Genomic DNA, 24,786 nt, shown 5'->3' with positions numbered 1-24,786 from the left:
TAAAAAAAATTACATGTTTGGCATTTCGAAAGGTATGGCTTTTAGCACTTTCTTGAAAGCCCTGCTTCACAGGATTATCTGCTGCTTCATGGTGCTTTTCATCTGGATCGTCCGTCTGGTTTCTGATCTAAGCGGAGAGAAAGGTGACAGAAGGCCTCTTCCTCCTCTCTTGTTAACCTCTGAAGAGAATGCACAGTGTGGCTGCAGCTTTCAGAGCGTGTGTGTGTCTTTTGGGGAGAGCGTAACAACTGATCTGGGATTAGAGATGGAAAGTTGTCAGAAGTTTTGGGAAAAACTGAAATACATGTAATGCTCACTGTCCTATCAAACATGAAGTAATTGTACTACTTTAGCAACTGAAAATGCATCATTTATAATTTACTTCGTATATAAAATTGCAATATTCAAAATATTTGTAGAATTTAAAAGTCATAAATGATTTTTTTTCTACAAGCAAAACTGCAAATATACTCAGTGTATTTGAGAAAACTACATGCTAATGAAACTAAGATGGTCAGATAAATGTGGCCTGCATTCGTTCACTAGTTACTTTTCTCCATTGTGAGGAAAGAGTACGCGAGCACACAAGAGTCACACCAGGCTGTATGTTGTGGTGGCTGGAGGTCTCCCACTATTACAATTGATCTCCGGTTGCACAGATCAGTTCACCTGGACAGAGTTGCTGCTTTGGAAGCTGGACTCTATGGCATGATACTCTACTGAAGCCCCCCCCCCCCCTTTCAGCCTCCGCACCAAACTCCCCAGGTATTTCCCAACCTATCAAATGTACTGATTTACTTTGTTTCTATCGAGATGGTCTACAATGCTTGGTTTGGTTAATTGTGTGCTGCCTCTATCAGCATCTGGCAAATTATCTAAATGCTAAACAAATAGTGATTAAATCGGCCCAAAGGCTTACTATATATTCTGTTACAACAGTAAATCTCCTTGGATGCCTTGCACCGAAAAGGGCCTAGAGAATCTGATGGCGGGAAACCTCTTCCTCCCCCCTGCCGCCAGCCATGGTGACTAAAAGGCATTCCCATCTGCAGAGGCATCAAATGTCTCAATGCCAATGCTGAGGGGCAGCATCAGGGGTAAGGCCTCTGTCTCTGTGTCCTCTTTGCTGGCTCTCCAAGACAACTGATCAGCCTCTGTGTGAAACGGTGCTGGATCCAGCAGGGCTCTTCTTCCGTTGCTTACTCCTTCGGGCCTTGGATTGGTGCATCGTGCAGGACTGAGGAAGAAGTGGGGGGGGGGGTGGCTGCAAGAGTGAACAGAAGTCTTGACTGCTTGTAGAATAATAAGACGTGAGATAAAGTCGTCCCTCTGCAGGGCTGACTTGAACATTCTTGAAACTAGATTCAGGGGAGTAGCTGTGCTGATCTAAAGCAGTAGAACAAAATTTGAGCCCAGCAGCACCTTTAAGGCCAGCAAAGTTGCACAGGGAAGCTTAAATCCAGAATAAAACTTTGTTGGTCTTAAAGGTGCCACTAGATTCATATGCTTTTGCTTTAAGGACTCATAATAGGTAAGAAATGTAGGCTACAACAGCAGCATATCTAGGGCATGCTAGTTATGCCCTGCTGCCACATGATGGAAGGTGCTACAGAGAGGTTTCTATTAAAGGCAGTGAAAGGACAGTGAAAAAAGAATTTTCTTCAAATGTATGATCTGTCTTTGATTATCAATCTAGAAAAGGAAAAAGTGAAAAGACTGACTTTGAACGTATCACAGACCAATTTGCAGCAGTGAAAGCAAGGGAAGCATGCAGTGCCATAATTTGTTAATGACAAGATTAACAGGCTTATCCAAAAGTTGGAACGTAACCCAGAAGTGACATCAGCATGCCGGGCTTATCAGGGTGCCTACAATAGGTGCTGGTTTCTGTAGATATACCTGCAGGCTACAGTTTTTTAAAATTACTAAATTTTGGTTAACATGTCATTTAGCAGACTGAATCCTCTATTGCAGTGGTAGTCAACCTGTGGTCCTCCAGATGTCCATGGACTACAATACCCATGAGCCCCTGCCAGCAACAGGTTGACTACCACTGCTGTATTGGCATTCCCATGGGGGGTTGGGTGGAATCTCATCAAGTCCCACAAAACAGATATGGAGCCCTTTGTTCTCTTGGAGAACACAGCACCATAGCTTTATTTATTTACTAGGGGTCAAGCCTGTTGCATTCAGGAATACAACAGGTGCTAGATTGGGAGTGGGGTGGGGTGGATGCAGATGGCCTCTCCCTCCTCCAAGGATCTGGAAAGGCTGCAGGCAGCTGTTATAGAACTCACCAGCAGGGGCAGCTCTCACATGGCAGGGATCTGCAGTCTCCAAGTCTCAGAGGGAAGTGGAAGGAGGAGGGGGTGGTCAGGAGTGGGGGACGGAAGGCAGTTGGCCAGCCACACTTTTGGGGGGGCCAGGGACCCCCAGTAAGTTGGCATTTGCTGAGCAGAGAGCTCTTCAGGGGACATATTCGGAGATGTTTTCCCTCAGATCTGCAGGTCCCAGACCACTTAGCATCAGGATGGGAATAGCTCACTGGTAGATCACATGGTCCTGTTCTCAGCGTTTGGACTTTGGATGATGAAAAATAATGGTCTGTGTGAAAGAGGCCCTGTTAAGTAGGTAATATTGAGCCACATGGACCAGCGGTCTGACTTAACTTTACATATTTACCCCAAACAGCAAATTCTGGAACTCAACTCCTAAAAAATAACAGAGAGGTGTTCCTCTCACTGTAGTTGTCTTGGCTTTAGAGAACTGTATCAGAAGGGTCTCTGAGTATGCCTTTCATAAATCCATTAATGGAAAAAAATGCCCAGAATTTAACAGATTTTTCTGTATTTCCAAAACATTGAGCTACAGGGGATTTGTCTGTTATTGATGTTCTGAATCCTTGTAAACTACAGTAATTCAGCCTCTAACCAGCCAGCCTATTCACCTAGCTGCAGTGACTAGCTTCTTTTTGCCAATTTAACATATGCAAAATTCAGGCTATTAAAATCTTAAGGCTGACACTGAAATTTGGAAAGCAAGGGTGTTTTGGGGCTGTAAATGCCCCCCTCCCCCCCGTCTTCTAGTCTTTCAGAATAAATGCCAGAGATTTTTCTTCTAATTCACAGTTAGGGCCTGCTGCATAACTTTCTTATGTACATAAGCATATTTTTTCGGTATGGTGCTAGCTTTCCGAGTGCTCAGAAGTTTTATTAACTTATACATAGTTGATGATTCTTCAGTGATGAATGGTGTTACCTGCCAAGCTGGAACTGGGATCACCTTTGACGTCCCCATGGGTGTGTCAGTGGATACTATTATAAGCTTTGCATGCCAACAGTTCTGCAGAGATAATCAAGTGTAACAGAGCTGGAACGACTGCCGTTCAAACTACAGAAATGGCCAGCAAAACTTCAATGCCAGCACCTGCAGAGATACCTTCTGGACTAGACATTTTTAGAACCATACCATATGCTTTGATTTTGCCGGAGCTGGTAAGTCAAAATTCATCGAGTGTTTCTTTTATTACAACTTTTAAAACTTTTTATAACCTTCTAAAAACCGACATCCTATTTAACAAAGGGTTTCTTCACCCAGGTGCTTATATAACATTCAGGGGATGGAAAAACAACCAATCACAGCACCTGTAACCTCCATGAAACCTCCACATGCATTTTTCATATGCACATGTTATGGTTTCATAGGGAATCATAAACTATCTGATCCAGCTAAGGAAATCTGTAGACATAACATAACAGGTTTCCTTCTCTATTTCTGTGTTATCTTGCAACTCGATCAGGAACAACAGGTGTAAACCTTATACACAATCCAATACCCATCAGAATGCACTTCTACATGCTAAGGGCATTGATTTGCCTTGCATTTTTTCAGTGGGATATGTGTTCAAATGTACATATCCCTTCCACATTCTGATGAAAATAGTTGTGCATATTTTGAAAGTATTACTAGAGTGGGATCAAGTTGCATGGCTCTCCATGGCTGAGAGAAAGGAGTTGGGGATTTATGTAAACCTTTTGTTTGTGGTCCACACTGTTCAAGTGTTAAATGGCAGGCAGCACACTGCTGGGCTGTTAAGTTTAAATGGCTGGCCCTAAGCAGCCAAATTGAACCAGGCAAAAGTTTGGGGAAGGCTCCTTCCCTTAACATTGGTTCACAAGTTCTGAAGCAGCCCAAGTTCATCCTGAATTTGGGCTCATGAACTAGTTTGTGGCCATCCCTACTTTTATCCACAAATCTGTCTTTTAAAGCACAACAACTAAAAGGCACCTATTGTGATGATGAATTCCACGGGAGAAAGTGGAGGGTGGCTGCATTCCAACATTGTTTCACAGAGACTTTGCCTGTTTTGAAATGACTGTGGGGCTAGATAGTTGATGCAGGCGAGTCATGTTCATGGCATGTGGACTTTAACTCAGCCAGACTTTGCCTCTGGAGGCATAACTTATTAGGGGTGTTCAACAGAGAGTTGTTGTGGGCGTAAATTTAGCTGACTGGGAAACTTGTTGCATGGTGCTGATAAGAGGAAATTAATATAAACCGAGGAGCTGAAAATCACTATTTATATGACTAGTACACGTTAACTTATCATCTTGCCTGTTCTCGAAACTGATGCTTAACATTTCTCTTTTCTGATTAAGCATTCAGTTTCCAATTCTGCCCTTTAAAACTGTACAGCGATAAGAACACAAAGCCCACATAATATGTCTGGAATGGATAGAAAGATATTTCCATGCCTCAAAGCATTAGAACACAGGATCTCCCTGTAAAGTTGGGTGGTAGCAAAGTTGGTTGGTAGCAAACAGAAAGGGCTCAGGGCTCAGTGACAGACCATCTGCTTGGCATGCAAAATGCCCCAGGCTTGATGCTCAGCAAATATCTGATGTAAAAGGTCTTGACCTGAGATCTGATAGAACTGCTGCCAATCTGAGTGGACAATACTGACCTTCATGCACTGATGGTCTGATTCATGTATGTTCACATGTGGAATTCATTGCGGCCGCTCAGATGGTATTATATTGAAAGGGGATTAGAGGGACGGCTCTGTCAGTGGCAGAGTGCTGTATGGAATGTGCACCTTCAGAGTCAGCGTACCGGGAAAACTGTCAATTATAGGGGAGAAAACAATGGGGAACATTCCCTGCATAAATGTAAGACCCTGCCTTCCATGAAGTCATAGAATCATAGAATCATAGAGTTGGAAGGGGCCATACAGGCCATCTAGTCCAACCCCCTGCTCAACGCAGGAATCAGCCCAAAGCATCCTAAAGCAGAGACAGTGGACTGTATTCTGTAAATAAAGAATTTGCCTTGTAGGAAACATTTTCAGTTTTGAAACTGTACACCTCCCTATCAAGACTAGAGCAATGAGGCCGTGACCTTAGTTCCATTCTTTGACTTTAAGTCCGACCATCTAGCTCAGGAGTGCTACCCAGCTTGTCAGAAGCAAGAGACACCCATCTCCTTTCCCAAAGTCAGAAAAGAACCAGTTACTACCTGTTCGTATGCTGCCTGGACTAAGCTGTCTCTTGGCTTCACAACTTGAACAACTAATTGTACATATCAGTGAATCCAATAGTGGTTCAGCTATCAATCTTGCCCCTTCTGTTCTGCTTCAGGCAGGCTGATCACCTTATAAAAAAATTAAAAGATACATAAATAGATCCATGTTATTAAGAAAAGAGGAAGGAACTGCTCCAGAGTTTGCAATGGAGGGAAGGGTACAGATGCTAGCCAATCAGTGCTGTCCACAGTTCACTCCCACTGCAAATCTGAATAACAGTCTCTCCCCCATCCCAAATTTGACCTTTATCTTTGTTGAAAAGGATGTTGGGAGGATGCACCTTCCACATCATAACGTTATGTTCCTCTTCACCTTCAGCAAGACATATGAGTAATCTTAGATGGGTCTAGGCTGTAAACCTACTGGGAGAGGTTGTAATGTGTGGGGTGATTGTGTTTTAGTACACAGAGGATCCATAGGCTAGTTAGCTGATCAGCTGTTTTTCTGTGCTGCATAGTTCATACTGCAGGAGAAAGCAGAAACATAGGGAAAATTATGTCAAAGTCTAACTAAAAATATTGCTCTTGTGCAGCTCCCATGCATTTCAGTGTGGGGGCAGGACAAGAGAACCCCAGCTTGACTACATACCTTACATTCTTGCAGAATTCCTTTTTTAAATACTGCTGGCTAAGATAGTGGACTATATTCGGTAAATAAAGAATTTGCCTTGTAGAAAACATTTTTGGTTTTGAAATTGTACACCTCCCTATCAAGACTAGAGCAATGAGGCCGTGACCTTAGTTCCATTCTTTGACTTAAAAAAGGCCAACTTTGCTTATTTCTTCCTCTCCACCCCACCCCAAACCTGTTTAATTGCCTCTCTCCCTTCAAAGTAATCCTTCCTCATTTGTTAGAAATGGGAGTGGAAGTTTGAGTAAGCACTGAGCATGAAAAGTTAAATGTCAGATCACTGTCCCCCCTCCACCCCTCGGCATAGCAGTGGTAGTTCTGGGTAGGTCTGGGAACACCTTTGAAAAGTATGTAGCTTTTTATAAGTAGGTCTCAAGTAGGTATGCAGGAACTGATTTCCAAAGAGAATTACATGGCTGGGTTCCTACTTCTGAATTAACGATCGGGAAGATTCATGGTGGTGGTGGAAAGGCACTGCCAACATAAGGGTTTTCGGGGTGGGAGATGTTAAGAGATGATTTGCCATTGCCCTCCTCCGCACCCTGACCTTGCTGCTCCTGGGACGCCTCCCATCCAAATACCAGCTGGGGCCGACCCTGCTTAGCTTCTGAGATCAGACAAGATTAGGGAGAAAGATTCATGGTTTGTCTGTAATGAAATATTTACACACATGAGCCAAAATATGCGTCAATACAACTACAAGTTTCCCCCACCCATTTTTCTGGCGTAATGACACCTTGGCTTTTCAGTGCAAATTACCTGGGATATGTGATTGTAGAATTTTAGAGGCAGAAATATCTAAACATTCACCCAATTTCATCTACAAGCACTGTAATGTACATCCTGACCTTCTGGGTTTGCAGATTTCCTCAGCCATATCAACTGAGGGGGGAACTTTGCATTTGCATCTTTTTGAATGGGGTTGCCTTCTCCATCAAAGCAAGTGGGGAGAAAAGCCCTTACAGACTGGGCAGTTTCTTGTACACACTAGAGCCCTGTTTTCACAAGGGTGTCCTTGAATGGGAACAATGGCTTTTATAAGGTTCTTAAGAGTCCCTTCTGATATCAGTTAATTACACCATAATTTTTTCCTTCCACAATGGCATTAACTCCCTCTTGCTCCTGTCCTCCTTTCACTGGCCAGTGGCTTGGAGGCCAAGGCTTGTCGGGGGTCATGGTGGAGCTCTGCTGCCCTGTGAAGAGACATGCACATTGTTGGCACCGAGTCAAGTAGTGATAATAATTAAAGCAGTACTGTTGGGTTTCCCCACTGCAAAAGATGCTCTTGTAGATGTTCAGGTGACAATTTGATGTCCTTTGTTGGTCTTGTCCTCATGGCACAGTCTTTTCAGAATACTGAGACTTTTGTTCTCTTGAAACGTGGCCAAAGATGGAACAAGAGCTGGGCTAGGCAAAGATGCAAGCAGCCATCGACAAAGGAGCTATTGATGGGTGGCCTTGGGTGTAGGCAGCAGCAGCAGCAGCAGATACTGGTAGGTTCCAGAATGGGCCACTGTCAGTGTTTCCAGCAGCCTCCGTCATCATTCTGCTGCTGGGACAGCTGATTATTTGATCACGAGGCTCTCCAAACTTGGCTTATCTTAAAAAATAAAGTTTGCATAGATCAAGGGCAAGCCCCACAAGCCCTGATGCTGTGAGTCAGCCAAGTGCTTTAATTTATGAGGGGAGACATATTTGGACAATTAAACATAATAAGAACAACTTGATTTTTATATCCTGCCCTTCCTGGTTGGTATTAAACAGGTTTGTAAAACTGAGTCTGATGGGGAGGAAATGGATAGAGACAAGGAGGAGGATGGCTTCATGCCCTAGTTATTTATTGTATTTATATGCCGCTAATCCCTGTAGGCTCAGGGCAGTTTACATAATTTTGAAATACAATACAATTATAAATGTCAAATTTAAAATTAAAATTCAATCTATTAAAATACAACTTATCATAATATAAAAAATTAAAATACAATAAATAATCCCAATCTATTGTTGTTGTTGTTGTTGTTGTTGTTGTTGTTAATTCCATTTATAAGACTGCCCCTTTCAGCCCAGCTGTCTCGGGCTGGTGTGCATCTACTAAAACAGTCTCCTATTACCAGGAAATGGAAAAGGCGATTACGGGTGGCATAGTCAGCAATTTGATTAGGTGGAGTTAGGCAAGGAGGACAGCAGTATTTTGATATTACCTTTAGGCATCTTCCAAAGACCTGGCAGAACAGCTCAGTTTTGCAAACCCTGTGGGGTTTTATGGGGTAGGGGTTTTAATGGGTTTATTTGGCTTGTAATGTGCCTTGAGTCCACGTAGAGCGGCGGGCTAAAAAATAAATAAAATAAAAGTTACAGTAATCTAGCTTGGAGGTGACTGTTGTGTGGATCACTGTGGCTAGGTTGAATGTCAACAGGTAATGTACTAGTTGACACACCTGGTAAAGATGGTAAAATGCCTGGTGCACAACATTTGTGACCTGGGCCTCCAGAGATCAGGAGGCATCCAGGATCACACCCAAGCTCTTGGCGGTTGTCGAAACTATTAATGGGACTCTGTCAAGAGCCAGGAGTAGCACTAATTTACTTGGGGCATGTTGACCCAGTCAGAGGACCTCCATCTTAGCTGGATTTATTTTCAGTCAATTCGGCTTGAGCCAACATACCATGATCTTCTTTGAAGCATCTAGCCAGCGAGTCTGAATGTGGAATCAGGAGGATTTTTAAATTTGATCTAAGATTCAGCAGAAATGTTTTAATGAAATGAAATGCTAGTCTCTTCAGCTTCCATTTTGGTTTTCTTCTGAACTGATATAAAATGCTTCCAGGTCAGGTGTCTCTCAGCAATATAATGGATTGGGAAAACAATTTTATTTATTTATTTATTCATTTTACAAAATTATATCTCACATTTCTGCTCTCACAGGGGCCACTAGAGTGGCTGGAAATTTAAAACGTACATGATAAAACCATATTTTAAAACCATTAACTCCTCCCACATGATTGAAACAATCAAAAGCAGAGTTAAAATATCTGCAAGAGATGAAAGCAGCAACTAAAATATTGGTTAGGAAGAAGGGTTCACTGAAGGGATGCCTACTGGTGGAAGTCATTAAAAAAGGGAACAGACCAGCAAATAAAATTTAAACAGAAGGAAGATATAACAGTAGCAAGTGGTACCTGCAATTGGTTTCTATATAGACAGTTATATGACAAATTCAAAACTGATAGACAGGTTTATCAGTTTGAAAATTTAAAAAATGAGGCTGATCTGTGTATATATGAACAAGAAGAGAAATTAATTGCAAAGATCTACAATATGTTACTTAAAAAAGATACTGAGAAGGAAGTGATAAAAGAATCAATGATTCGTTGGGCACAAAATATAGGGCACACTATTAAGCTTCAGCAATGGGAGATGGTATGGAAAAGAGATATAAAATTTACATTAGCAACTAATATAAGGGAAAATTACTACAAAATGCTGTATAGATGTTATTTGACTCCGGTATTATTGTCTAAAATATACAAAAATGGTTTAACAAAATGTTGGAAATGTAAATTGGTTGATGGTACTTTTTATCACCTTTGGTGGACATGTCCAGAGGCAAAAAAATTTTGGGTACAGATCCATCAATATACTCGGAAAATAACAAAGCTTGACTTGAAACTTAAACCAGAACTATACTTATTAAATATTTTGGATCCTGAAATAGTAAAAGCAAGGAGAATACTATTACTTTACATGATTTCAGCAGCAAGAATAATTTATGCTCAATACTGGAAAAATGAAAAAATACCAAGTGTAAATGAATGGTTGGATAAGGTTAAGGAGTATGCAGAATTAGATAAGTTAACAATATTAATGAGAGACCAAATGCTAGATAGTTTTATAAAAAATTGGGAGCCATTTGTTAATTATCTTAAAAGTAATAAGGTAAATGAGAGTAGTATTATTGGTTATGTTGAATAAATTAGTTAAGACAAGGATGAAGTGTATTCTAAAGTAAACATTTATTAGTTGTAAATATGTATTTCATCATATTATTATTTTTAATTAAGGATATATATTATAATTATGAATGGTCAAGGAATGATTTAATTGTGAAATTTGGATTTTCAATAATATTTTTTGAGCATGTGGTATTCGAAAATTAAGGAACCTGATTTGTAGATGGTTGGGGGTCTTTCCTAAATGTTTTTGTTGTTGTTGTTGTTATTGTATGTTTTTGGTTTGTGGGGGAGGTGTCTTTATTATTAGTTGATATTGGGGGTTAAGGGGTGTAGGTAGTAATGCTTTATAGATTTTGTGTCTTTTGTGTGGTTGTGTAAAACTTTCAATAAAAATGTTAAGCAGAAAAAAAAAAGGGAACAGACCAATCTCCCCAGCTCTGGAGCCCTGCCTCATACCTGCCTGTCCCTTTGTCTGGCTCTGGTCTTCTTTAGACAGCTGCTGGGGCTTGACCTCAGCCACACAATGGATTGACTCTGGATAACCCTTTCGGTATGGCAAGTTTGAACTTGCTGCCAATCACTTTCATTTCCAAAGAACATTTTTTGTACCCTACTGTTTTCTACCCATTGGAGTCTCCAAGTGGTTAACGATCATCTTCCCTTCCTCTCCCCACAACAGACCCCCTGTGAAGTAAGTGAAGCTAAGAGAACTGTCAAGGTCACCCAGCTAGCTGCCTGTGGAGGAGTGGGGAATCAAACCCGGTCCTCTGGATTAGAGGTTGCTGCTCTTAACCACTATATCAAGCTGGCTCTAAGAGCTTTATTGGAACTACTGGTCTCATTGGTGAATTGTGAATGATCTCTTACACAGTGCCAATTTCTATGGCATGGTGCTTTAAGCCCTCATACTTTGGTTTTACGCCAGGGAGTTTGCTGACTTGGAAGGTGGCCTTGTTGGTCTACAGTAGAAGTGCCTGACTGGAATCCAATAGTACCACAGAGAACAACAACATATTGGAGGTCTAAGCTTTCCAGGCTCCTTTGCATGAGCATTGGCTCTGGAAAGCTTTTACTCCCCAAATCTTGTTGGTCTCTGGAGTCCTACTGGACTTGAATCTAGTTCACTTAGGTGCAATTCCCAGTGATTTATGCCGAGAGAAAAATGAAGCTGCCTCAAGGCCATGAAAATCATCGCCCAATATAAAACATTTTATAGACTATCCATCATTTTTCTGTCTTCTTCCTTGACCATTCCTGCCCCCCTCCCTCTTGCTAGAGAACATTGTTGGAATGCCAGATATAGAATGCCCAGAAAGTTATAGGAGTGAGAGAGATTTTGGTTATAGGCTGGGCTTAGAGTTATGCACAAGAAAGGAAAGGAACTTCATGGATGGGTAATTGCATGAAGCTACATTAAACCTCACTGCTCATTTTGCACCTGCAATATTCACAGTGATATTATCAAATTGAAAAAAAATCAGCATCATAACACAATTGAAACTACACTTTAAAAACACTAGTCTGTTGTTCAGAGGATTTGGGGTGTGTTCACTTGATGCTGACACTACAAAAGGGTGTCAGGGAACAAAATTTTATTCAAGAATTCCATACTTGGAAATTGCAAGTTAGTACCTGAAGGGGAAAAATATCATGGGAAAAGTGGGTCTGGAAAACATGGGATAACAGGGCACGGAATTCAGAGCTAGTCCTGGAACAGCCAAAGATTAAGCAGAAGGTTTTCAAACGTCGAAGAAGAGTTGGTTTTTATACCTTGCTTTTCACTACCAGAAGGTATCTCAAAATGCCTTACAATCCTCTTCCCTTCCTCTCCCCACAACAGACATCCTGTGAGGTAGGTGGTGCTGAGTGATAGAACTGCTCTGTTAGAACAGCACTATCAGGACTGTGACTAGCCCAAGGTCACTCCGCTGGCTGCATGTGGAAGAGCAGGGAATAAAATCTGGGTCTCCAGATTAGAAGCCGCAGCTCTTAACTACTACACCAAGCTGGCTCCCATCACTGCGACAGTGTTCACGTGTGTGGAAATAGTCCTTGTTATCTGTAACATTAAACCCACTTAATTAATTGTTAGTATATTTTATGTATTCCAGTTCTTAAATAGAGCATCCTCAGCTTATAGCAGAGAGTTGTTTCAAACAGGATTTCAAACTATGTTTTACAAATCTCATATGTAGAGAGACTAAAGAGAAATTCACGGGTTGAACACACTGACACCTTACTGTGTTAATCTTGTACAATTCGATCTGGTAGTTTACTTGCAAAACTCATTAATCTCATCCAATGCCTCTAGCTCAGTATCAATAATTCATCTAAAATAACAACATAGTCACAGTTATTCAATTTAACATAAATCATTTGCTTTTATAATGCAGTTTTGTGGGTTTCTGCTTTCCATTTGTGCCTCTGGGCAGCTCCAGGCAAGACCAGGAGTTCCTTTAGGAGAATATTTTGAAACTGCGTCTCTTTCAGAATTGGTGTTGTTGTCTAAGGACCATTGCTCCATATCAAATGGAAGTTTCTTCTTTTAAGTTCCCAGTAGTGGTTTACACCAACCAACATCTCCATCTATATATGTGTGCAGTCCAGTTACTTAGGGACCCTGTGGATGAATGACTTCCCAAACATCCTATCCTTAAACTCCTTGCTCAGGTGTTGCAGCCTGAGGGCCGTGGCTTCTTTGACTGAGCCCATCCCTCTCATGTGGGGTCTTCCTCTTTTCCTGCTGCCTTCAATTTTTACTGCTATTAGCATCTTTTCCAATGAGTCTTGTCTTCTTGTGATGTGACCAATATCAATACATCTTCCTCTTTGCTGCCTTGAATGTATCCCAGGCCATCAAAAGTGGGACATAGCAGGGAATACATTCTCTCTTCATGTTTCAGGTGGGGCTGTCTGCCTTTTTTCCAAACAAATCAACTACTAGATAAAACATCATTATGCCTTTTTAAATCTGTTGTCTTTATTTATATTCAAAGTATTACTTTTTGCTATACATCATGAGTTCTGGTGTTATTATTCCAATATTTCATATATGGTTGTCACTGATATCAAAATTGCTGATGTTTATATTTCTCCCAAAATGTATTTATACATAGAAAATGTATTCTTCAGCATCACAAACAAGAGCTCTCTAAACCATCCTTGGACATCTGGTATCTTCGTGGGTTTCTAGACTGTGCAGTGAAAATCCTTGCCCCTATCAGCATATTTAACACTGATTTCTTATTCTCATTTAGACCTCACTCTCTCCCCAGTGGGGACCCATAATGGCTCACTTTATTCTCCCCTCATCCATTTCATCCTCACTACAACTCTGTGGGACGGGTTAGGTTGAAACTGTGTGACTGTCCCAAGGCCACCCAAGATCCCATGGCAGATTAGAACCTGGGTCTCCCAGATCCTAGTCAGCTACTCTAACCACTATGCCAGGAAGTCTCCCTAACCCACAGTCCCTTCCTAGCATTCTAGGCTTGAGGCCAATTAATACAAGCCCTGGGTCCTTATCGAGAGAGACCCCCTCAGTATCAGAAATGGTGATTCATCTAGAACTTGATTTCTTAGATTTATGATAACTGGTTATTCGAGATTAATCCTGTAGTCTTTTTCTCTTCTATCTATTATTTAGATTTTAGACAGATGGATTTTTATTGTACTCATTGTTTATTTTTACAATAATATACATTGCACCACTTTGTAATAATTTAAGATTTGCTTTGAGAATACAAATGAATGTTTTTTTTTAAAGGCACTGCATTAACTTTCATGTGTTTCTCCATTCATTCACTACTTTAGTAAGAGTGCAAAATTGCTTTGGTGGTGGTGGAAGTTCTTGGTGACATCAGGGTGTATTAACCATTCTGTCCCATGCAGACAGCTTGGTGTAGTGGTTAAGAGCAGTGGCTTCTAATCTTGCAAATAGAATTTGATTCCCCGCTTCAGCACATGCTGCCAGCTGGGTGACCTTGGGCTATTCACAGCCCTGATAGTGCTGTTCTTACTGATCTGTCAGAGCTCTCTGAGCCCCATTTACCTCATAGGGTGCCTGTTGTGGAGAGAGGGAGGGAAGGCAATTGTAAACAGCTTTGAAACTCCTTTAGGCAGTGAAAAGCAGGGTATAAAGCCAATTCTTCCTCTTCTGCAAACCTGCATGCCAGACTTTCTCTTGAAACTTGAACCTGAAGAAGAATCTGTACGTTTAGTCTGGCTGTGCAACGAGAGCCCTGCCAGATCTTGTTTGGCAATGGCCATTCTGTCTTCAACCACAGAAAAAATGATACTACTCTTTACTGAAAAGCAAAACTTACTAAGAACAAAGGCTTCTGAGGGATCCCATTTTGTTTCTTCTTTAATAGTTTACTTTGGGTGCTTAAAAACAAACAAGGTATTTGTACCTTCTGTTTGTAAAGAAGCAGAATTGGTTAATTCTGTCTCTTTGATTCCTGTTCAGTGACTTTTGGGTGGAGTCCCAAGGGAGATTGGAGTGGGGAGGGAGGCAGAACGAGCATGGAGGAGAAAGGCAAAAACTCCCTGTTGCGCCATGAAATGGAATGTGAGGCCTTAATCCTGAGAGAAACACATTGCTGAGGGATCCGTAAGTAGCACAGAGGTTTTAATGCCACTTGAAGAAAGAAGGCAGGTAGATCAATTGTAGTAGCTAGGGGGTCTCCCGCCACTACCTGGAGGTTGGCAACACTAACTGCCACAACTGCCCATCAGAGTTTTGGAATCCTGGACAGGATCTATGTCTCTAGAACCACCTTGCGAGAGCCAGAGATACGGCTGTGGCAGCTTCTCCTGCTCTGGACCTTCCCCAGTTCCTTGTGCCTTCCTTCCCAGCCGCTGGACCCTCCAGCAAGCATGGAGAAAGTGGTCAGTGAAACCTGGGCAGGAGTATGGGAATTGTATGGCTACAGTGTCCTGTCTTGAGGGGCTCTGGAGCTGTTCAAGAATAAATGTGGTCTCTGAGTTGTGGAAAGCAGCACATATATGTGAGCAGACCGAGCGAGGACTTTTTCTTTTCACACTGCCTTCAGAGGCCTGAGGTACATCTGTAGCCTTGCCAACTCTAAGAGCAAGGATTTACCTGGGTGGCTGAAATTCCAGGGCCCACTTGCTGGAGAGAAAGCAGCTGCTTGCCTTTGTAGAGGAGGCGCCCAGCAGCCAATTGGCAGAGATCTCCCTGTATTCCAGGTGTCTCTGCACCTCCTGCTGCCCATCCATTTATCAAAAGGTCAGGCTGACCCTGTTTGTTCTGCTCAGCAGCTCTTGCAAATGCAATCAAGATGATTCAAGGAAGGCAAACGTGTGGGCTTCACTCTCTTTTTCAAAGCATGCTTGATAGGCCAAGCGGGGATTCTAAATGTACTTTGAAAGCATCAAGACACACTGACACACCCACAGAGCTTCTTAAAATAATGATATTTGGTTGTTTTATTTATTGGGGAGAAAGGTAAAATCTAATACTTCAAAGCTACTTATAATGTAATGATGCTGACATTTGACCTTAAAAAACTGGGTGAGATCTGTGCCTGGGTGGGGGGAGGTAAGGATGACACATACAGACCATGCTGGGAAGAAGCAGGTAGGGTTCCCAGGACGCTCCTGGCCACAGGTGGGAGATGGGGGATAGGGTTGTAAGATCCAGGTTGGGAAACTCCTGGAGATTTTGGGTGTGGTCCCTAGAATCAGGTCACAAGTTTATTAATTACATATTCCTCAGGTGTTGGTACAGTATAGTCTGAGGACAGTGGGTGCAGTTCACAGCCCAGCTCCTGTTAGCATCTTCTCCAACTTCCCTGTGAGGGTAACCAAGGGCAGAGATCAGGTATTAAGGCTGGAAAGGGATGGAATGGCTATTCTGCCCCATTGCTACCCTCCTGTGGGTGTGCTCAGTGTGTCAGCCTGGAAGTTGGTGGTTGGGTATCCTTCCTTCACAGAAACCCTTAACATTTGATTATGCAACAACCCCAACTGTGTCCCTAAGCCAGTGCCTAAATGCCAGCAGCCAGTTGTGATGGATATGCTCTTTTTAATAGCTCAATTGAAGATATACTGCAGGGGTAGTCAAACTGCGGCCCTCCAGATGTCCATGGACTCCAATTCCCAGGAGCCCTGCCAGCAAATGCTGGCAGGGGCTCCTGGGAATTGGAGTCCATGGACATCTGGAGGGCCGCAGTTTGACTACCCCTGAATACTGTATATATATTCTTTGCAATCCCAGGGGAGGGCGTATTAGAATGGTCTTTCTGTGAGGGGGAGAATTAGGCAAGTTGGGGTGCGAGAAGGAGAAGTTAAAAAAATAGCTGTTGCCTCAGGATGTCCAATGAGGCAGAAACAAGAGAGAGAAATATCTGTGCCACTGTCACTATACCATTGTCATGGCTGTGGCAGAAAGGTAGGCAGAAAAACCTCCCCACAGGAACAGAAACATGTAACAGGAACAGAAACTGCCCTGAGCCTCAGGGGAGGTGGTATATAAATACAACAATAAATAAATAACACACCTGTGTGCCCCTCCCCCCATCTGAGACAGCTGGGCCAGCACAAATAAAGCTCTCCTCACAGGATCAGCTGCTTCTGGCGCCCTGAGGAAGTCTTTTAACAGGAATTGTAAGAGAACAACCTTGGCACCCTCTGCATTGATTTTTAGGAGGAAGGTTAGCAAATTCATAGATTGCTAGCCTTAATCTGTGCTTCTAAAAACCCCCTAAACTTTGAATGCCTAAGCAGTACTAAAGGGGGAACCAGGAAATATTCAGCTAAGAAGGCTACATGCAGCTTGAATAATCTCTATTTACAATTTTAAAAAATACACCCAGTGTGAAACTGACCAATAAGAAGACCAATCATGCTACATAAAAAGACCCCAAAAGGGACCAAGCGCTATGAAGATAGGTTGAGGAACTTGGGAATGTTCAGCCTGGAGAAAAGGAGGTTGAGAGGGGACATGATAGCCCTCTAAGTATTTGAAAGGTTGTCACTTGGAGGAGGGCAGGATGCTGTTTCCGTTGGCTGCAGAGGAAAGGACGTGCAGTAATGGGTTTAAACTACAACAATATAGGCTAGATATCAGGAAAAAAAATTCACAGTCATAGTAGTTCAGCAGTGCAATAGGCTGCCTAAGGAGGTGGTGAGCTCCCCCTCACTGGCAGTCTTCAAGCAAAGGCTGGATACACACTTTTCTTGGATGCTTTAGGGTGCTTTGGGCTGATCCTGCGTTGAGCAAGGGGTTGGACTAGATGGCCTGTATGGCCCCTTCCAATTCTATGCTTCTGTGATTTATTATTGTGATATTATCAGCTTTTATCACTGGTATACAAAACATATACTCTGTGATTCTCAAGAGAAAATCAGATATTAAAAAGGTGCAAAGTCTAGGCACAGGATTCAAATTAAAGGCATACTGACTCAAATTCAGTGATAAGTGCAGGATCCTTTGTTCCTTTACTGACTTTTGAAAACTGTGTGTCATTTTGAGCACATCATATAGCATATGCCTGGGTAAAACAAACCACAAAGTCTTAAAGATATATAGGCCTGCTTATCTTTGGACTTTTTCTTAGTCTGAGGCGGGCAATGCTGGGTGATGGTGTATGAATGTTCAGTGATGCTGATGACCAACTCTTTGATTTTTTTCTCCTTCCTTATAGATCTTTGGCTGCTGGGTTTGGATCCTCGTGGCAGCTACCTGTGTGTATTTCACTTTGCTGCAGGGATGGGTTATGTATGTGTCCATCAGTTCATTTGTCATTTCTCTGCTGCTCCTAATGTCCTACCTGTTTGGCTTCCACCGAAACATTCAATCCTGGAGAATCCTGGTAAGTGGAAAAATGTACACACATGGTTTTGGGCTGAACTTGCTCCTGTCACTCTGCCTTATGTGGAACAGTGTTTTAATGATGCTGGGTTAGTTAAGAGGCTAGATAGCCATCTGACGGAGAGGCTGATTCTGTGAAGGCAAAGGGGTGGCAGGTTACAGTAGATCAGCGATTGGGATGTGAGTGTCCTGCATAGTGCAGGGGGTTGGACTAGATGACCCATGGGTTCCCTTCCAACTCTATTATTCTATGATTCTAGGCCTTATAAATTTGGTTTAGGCCTACAAACAAGACGTTAAGTGGGGACCTGCTAACACATCAAATTGGAAAGTAAGCTCCCTGCATCTCTCACAGTTTTGTTCCCTGTTTCTCTCACAGTTTTCTCAGTGTTTGTCTCAAAGTTTTGTCACCATTCCTGAACTACCATTTTGAGAGGAATGCTTGGATGTTAAAATGGCTCCCATACATAACGGCAACTAGGGTTGCCAGTGCCAACCTTTTGCTGATGTCTAGAGAGGTCCTGCTATTACAACTGATCTACAGGTGACAAAGACCAGTTCACCTGGAGAAAATGGCCCTTTTGGACTCTATGGCATTGGATCCCACTGAAGCCCCTCCTGTTCTCACGCCCTGCCTTTCTCAGGCTCCATGACCTACATTTCCCAAACTGGAGTTGGCAACCCTAATGACAACCTTGGCAGACACTTGAGGAGACACAGGCACATAAGCGAATTTACCATACTGAAATACAGAATCCAGTGTTAGATATAGAATTCAGCTTTGTTTGTTTGTTTAAATCAAGTTTCGAAGGGCAGCAAAGCATATCTAGAAATCTTGGTGATATCTGTAAACCTAGAATGGATTGGACTATAATTTTACAGTGGCCAAGACCTTCCTATCCTGCATAGCCCTTTGCCCTTCCTATGGCTATTAAACAAAAATGACATTAAAAGAACAAGGTAATCCTTACATTTCATGACTCTGCATAGCTCATTTTTAAAGTATAGATATTATTTATTCAGAAAATAAAAAGACATTACAAGAAAAGAGACTAGATACTATATATTTCATTTACAGAACTATGAATGTGAGAGCCAGTTTGGTGTAGTGGTTAGGAGTGCAGACTTCTAATCTGGCATGCCAGGTTCGATTCTACGCTCCCCCACATGCAACCAGCTGGGTGACCTTGGGCTCGCCATGGCACTGATAAAACTGTTCTGACAGAGCAGCGATATCAGGGCTCTCTCAGCCTCACCCACCTCACAGGGTGTCTGTTGTGGGGAGAGGAAAGGGAAGGCGACTGTAAGCCGCTTTGAGCCTCCTTCAGGTAGGGAAAAACGGCATATAAGAACCAACTCTTCTTCTTCTTCTTCTTCTTCTTCTTCTTCTTCTTCTTCTTCTTCTTCTTCTTCTTCTTCTAATTGTAATTATCTGCTTATAGCATAAACTATTTTATGGACACTTTTAAGGTTGCTCATTAGTTGTTTTATGCTGCTTTTATGTCCATGACTGGGTTTTATTTTGATCACTTATGTTCCTTTTTAAATGGTGATTTGATAGTCATGTAGGTCTCTAGAGAGGTAGAATACAAATTTCCTAAATCAATAATCAACTTCATGCTCTGATTTTTCAGGATAGCCTTTACCATGGAGCCACTGCAATTTTGTATATGAGTGCGGCAGTCCTACAGGCTAATGCCACAATCCGTTCTGAAACAGAAGCACCAAATATACCTCTCTACTATCATCTTAATGCTGCTGCCACAGTAAGTTGCCTACATAGGCTAGGCTTCCCAACATTTCTATGGCTTTGTGTGTTAGTTTGGAGGGTACATATTCCTTTTGAATGAAAGGTGGCAGGCCGAGGCAGTTCTCACGGTCTTAGATGAATATTCACGATTAATCAGTCAAGCCATCCATCAGGTTGCTAGACAGAGACTGGCGACTGGCGGGCATTTGTGGGGAGTGGAGATATGGGAGGTGCATAAAACTATGGAAATTTTAACCATTCCTAGAGTGGTGTGAGATCACTTCTGGGTTTTCCCTGCAGTCTTTTATCCCCCTCCCCCCCTTGCTAGCTGAGTGCTAGCTGGCAGTGGGAACTATCCTCCCCCCCTTAGTAGATAAACAGCAGGCCTTCCCAGCCCCCACACAGTCACCTGTCAGATTTCCCCCCCTTACGTTAGAGGAAATCAAACGGTAAGACACCCAGAGAATATTTTGTTAAGGCTGTTTAAGTAGTTATCTTTATTAAATTCATGATAAGAAATGGTTCCAAATACCTTGGCCTCTCTTAGCTTCTGCCAACCATAGCTGAGGTTTTCCCCATGGCCACTGGCATGCTGTCAGTTAAATCAGCAGCATCATTTGCTTTTCACACCCATGTTGCCTTCAGTGAACATGTAATCATGGCTTCCCAATAGGGTTACCGGGCCCCCATGGTCACTGATGGGGAATGGGAGAAAGGGTTGCCAGTTTGGAAACACCAGGAGAAGGAGGGGGAGGATGAGGAGGACAGGGACTGCAACGGGGTACAATGGCATAGGATCCACCCTCCAAAGCTCCCATTTTCTCCAGGGGAACTGATCCCTGTAGTCTGGAGAAGAGCCGTCATTTCAGGAGATCCCCAAGCCCACCTGGACTCTAACATTTCAACCTCCTTTTGGTTACGTCTACCTACCTAACTAAATAATTGATCAGTGGGACATAGTTGTGAATGTGCTGAGAAACTGGTTTGGAGCTGGTTTGCCAGGAGCTCCAAGGCTGCCAGCCCTGGCCTGGATGGCTCACACTAACCCACTCTATTCTCATCAGATCTTGGAAGCTAAGCAGGGTTGGCCCTGACTAATATTTGGATAGGAGACCTCCAAGGAGTACCAAGGGCATGATGCAAAGGCAGGCAATGGCATACCACCTCTGAACATTTCTTGCCTCGAAAATCCTACAGGTTTGCCATAAGTCAGCTGTGTCTTGACAGCAACAAGGACAATAAAAAGAAAACTGCAGCCTCTAGTTTGGGAAATTCATAGAGATTTTTTTTTGGGGGGGGGAGTGCCTGGGGAAAGCAGAGCTTGCAGAGGGGAAGGAGGTCAGAAGAGATGTGATGCCATTAAACCCATCCTCCAAAGCTGCAGTTTTTTCCAGAGGAACTAGAGTTGCCAAACTCTAGTTGACACCTTATCTCCCACTACTGCAGTTGGCATCTAGGAGACCAAGATCTGTGGAGAGTGGACTCTGTGGCATTATAGTCTGCTGAGTTTTCTCCTTAGAAAGAGATTGACCCTGTGAAGCTTTCTTGTGATTTCCCATCTTTCTGAAACAATATGTCAATAATAGGCCTTATTTACCAATTATTATTTTTCTCCTTTTCAGCTGTTTGCATTCATCACCACACTGCTGTATATTTTACATGCTTTCAGCAACTACTACCACTAAACATCTCTGCAGAAGAAAAGGACATTATGGCAAGGACAGCGCCAAAGAGCTACGATTTGTGATCCAAAATAAACTGGCTAAAACTGATTTAAGGACTGAGTTCAGTTATAACGAACATCCCTCAGAACCTAGCCACTTCTCAGTTTAAGTGGAAAAAATACTGGGTTTTGTAAAAAAAAATGGTACACCATTCATTTTATCCTGAAGCACTATGTATGCCAATACAATAGAACAAGCATAATCTGATCCTTGATTATCTGGTTCTTTCAGTTATCCCCAATCATGCTGTGTTTCTTTCTATTTTCCCATGTAAGCTGCCCTATTTACCAAAAACATGCTTTGTTCAGGGAATACTTTTCACATACCTCATTGGCTGAGGAACCCCTGAATGCTGCAGAGGATTCTGGGATATGTGCAGAGTCACGTCAGTCAATGTGGGGCATTTACTGTTTTCCAGCTGGCTGTTAGAACCAGCTTTGCAATGTTGGGTAGTGGGCATAACAGCACAATCCTGAGAGGATTTTGGTGCATCAGATTTGTGCTGGAAGTATTTCTTGGGATTGTGTTTACAAATAAATATATGTTGTTGCAACACCAGTATAGAACAAATAAACTCCCTGATGTGGCAAAAGCCAGCTATCTCCATGTGAGGAGGACAAAAGAATGGTCCTTCTCATGATGCTGCTTCCAGGTCAAAAAGCAAGGTACTATGAATTGGTCTTAAATTTACTTCCAGCATTGGTGATGTATATAAAGATTTTCTGTCCTTTGTTATTACATAATGTATTTGTTTCAGTAGGAAACACAAAGTAACTTATTGGTAAACCTATATGTATTTTCAGATTTCCTTCATTTTATAGTACTGTTTTAGTTAACTATCTTTTGCAAGAACAACATGACTAACTTTTACCCTTTTATTGGCTTGTGTGTCTTTTGTTTTGCTTTGGATTTGGTAAAAGAAGTTTCAGTGATTCACCACAGAAGACCTAATGTGGGATTTATATGCTCCATAACCGTAAACCTGTTTTAAAAGTTATGGAGGAACTATGGGAACTTCAGATTTCTGAATATTAAGTGTTCTCTGGGCACATCTAGGTCACAAACTGAAACTGGTTTAGTATACACTTCTTTCCCCCAGAGTATCCTGGGTATTGTAATATGGTGGGAGGCCAGAGTTCTCTAACAGGTGTCTCAGCAACTCGGCAAACTGAAGATGTATATCTAACACATGAAAACTTATATCTTGAATAAAATTCCATTGGTCTTAAAGATGCCTCTCACCTCAGGCTTTGTTCTACAATTCCCAGAATTCTTTATGACAAGCCAATTTACAATTATAAATCACTTATTCCAAGCATCTGTGGGTCCTCAGGAAAAGGGCTCTACTCCCTTTGGGGGCCCACCTCCTCCTCAACACTGCCCTAGAGAGCCAGTTTGGTGTAGTGGTTAGGAGTGTGGACTTGTAATCTGGTATGCCAGGTTCGATTCTGCGCTCCCCCACATGCAACCAGCTGGGTGACCTTGGGCTCGCCACGGCACTGATAAAACTGTTCTGACCGGGCAGTGATATCAGTGCTCTCTCAGCCTCACCCACCCCACAGGGTGTCTGTTGTGGGGGGAGGAATGGGAAGGCGACTGTAAGCCGCTTTGAGCCTCCTTCGGGTAGGGAAAAGCGGCATATAAGAACCAACTCTTCTTCTTCTTCTTCTTCTTCTAGTGTTCCTCCTCTTTATCACTGTTACCATGGCACAGTATTTAGGGGTACCAACTCTGGATGGAGAAACTTCCAGAGATTTGGAGGGATGGACCATGGACAAGGAACTCTGGGGAGTGATTCACCTAGAATTTATGGTATACCATAGAGTTTGCCCTCTGAAGCTACCATTTGCTCTAGTGGATGTGATATTTGTACTCTGGAGATCAGTTGTAAGAGTTTAGCAGCTGTGCTGCCCGCTCATTCAGATAAGATGCCAAGCAAGTGGGCAGTGTCTCTTTACGAGTTACTCATTGGTCTGCTGCCTCCTGGGGGCCAAACATGAAACTGAATATGATTGTGTCCACGGTTGTCACCTATAGATGATGCCACTGTTTTAAAGTGATTGAAAAAAATGTTGTGGGTCAGGCCCACAGCACAGGGGCCTGAGGTGCTCTCGTTTTCACCCACAAACCTTACGAAGTAATGAAATTGATGCATGCACACCCCCCGCACAATTTCAGCACTTGAAAAGACATAGTTAAATCACTTTAAAATGACAGTGGCATCCATCCATGGCTTAGAAGATTTTGGCAAATATTGGAAGTAATGTCATGTCACATCACAGTGCTGGTGAACCAAATTATGGTGATGTGACACTCTAGGCCAAGGATTCCCAACCAGGGGTCCGTGGACTCCTGGGGGTCTGTGAGACTTCTGAAGGGGGTCCGTGGGATGGTATGGTATGAAGTGGCATGGTATTTGGGAGGAGGGGTGGGTCTGGGCTCCTACTCTTATTTCTGGCCTACATGAGGTAGAACTGCCGTAGTAGTAGTAGTAGTAGCAGGGAAAAGAATCAAAAGGAGGCCTAAGGGTGTGGGCACTTCCAGGGGCGTGGCCAACTGACACCACTTCCAGAACTCCTTGAAGTCTGAGAAATTATTTCAGTGGCTCCTCCACATTCAAAGGGTTGAAAAAGGCTGCTCTGGGCCTTGGGAAAAACTATGGTTTTGTCCAAGAGTTCTATCCAAATCCCACAGTTTTGCATCAACTTCATGCCAGTGATATGAAGTCACTTCTCCCATTTCCTGGAGGAGACATTGTGGTTTCATTTAAAAATAATGTTCCCCACTGGCTCTTAGTGGGAAATGAGCAGGAAAACGAGGACCTCAGAATAGGGAAACCAAACACAGGAAGGGGGGTGGGGCAGCATTAGAAGCCCACTCCTAAATGGGTTTCAAATTTACCCCCATGATTTTAATGGCTACCATTCGGTCTAAATCACCAGTCTCTTTGTGTATGTGGAGTTTTAAAAGGATCTGATGCAAACCAATTCAGCAGACGCTCAGGACTGTTTGGCATAAACCAACCAGGTTGAATGATAGGCTGCCCTCAGCTGCTCCCCTCTGCCAACCAGTTGGCTGGCTGAGAGATGTAATTGATGCAGGGGGGAGGCCTAGCCCAGCATGTCAGTGACATTGCTGGCAACATGGCAACATCACTTCTGGCATACAGCGGAAATGGTGTCATCACATTGCTAGTGCTGTGGGATGCTCTGGTATTTGGGCAAATCTCTACAGCAAGAACTGCTTCTACCATAGAGTTTTGGGCCAAATACCAACTGGCTATGCGATGATGTCATTTCTGGTATATGCT

The 24,786-nt window shown here is 42.7% G+C and overlaps 1 protein-coding gene across 1 annotated transcript; it reads left to right on the top strand.

The window, feature by feature from the left end:
- The first annotated feature begins 3,331 nt into the window (after nucleotides 1-3,331).
- MALL (mal, T cell differentiation protein like) lies at nucleotides 3,332-22,352 on the top strand. Its single transcript, XM_077335902.1, has 4 exons — nucleotides 3,332-3,494; nucleotides 17,836-18,003; nucleotides 19,637-19,768; nucleotides 21,375-22,352. Exons 1-4 carry the CDS (start codon nucleotides 3,399-3,401, stop codon nucleotides 21,435-21,437), a joined length of 459 nt encoding a protein of 152 aa, XP_077192017.1. The 5' UTR covers nucleotides 3,332-3,398; the 3' UTR covers nucleotides 21,438-22,352.
- Nucleotides 22,353-24,786: the final 2,434 nt, after the last annotated feature.

Source organism: Paroedura picta, chromosome 1, assembly GCF_049243985.1.
Source record: "Paroedura picta isolate Pp20150507F chromosome 1, Ppicta_v3.0, whole genome shotgun sequence".
Taxonomy (NCBI): domain Eukaryota; kingdom Metazoa; phylum Chordata; class Lepidosauria; order Squamata; family Gekkonidae; genus Paroedura; species Paroedura picta.
Note: the sequence above shows the minus strand (reverse complement) of the source record. Positions and strands in the feature narration are given on the sequence as shown.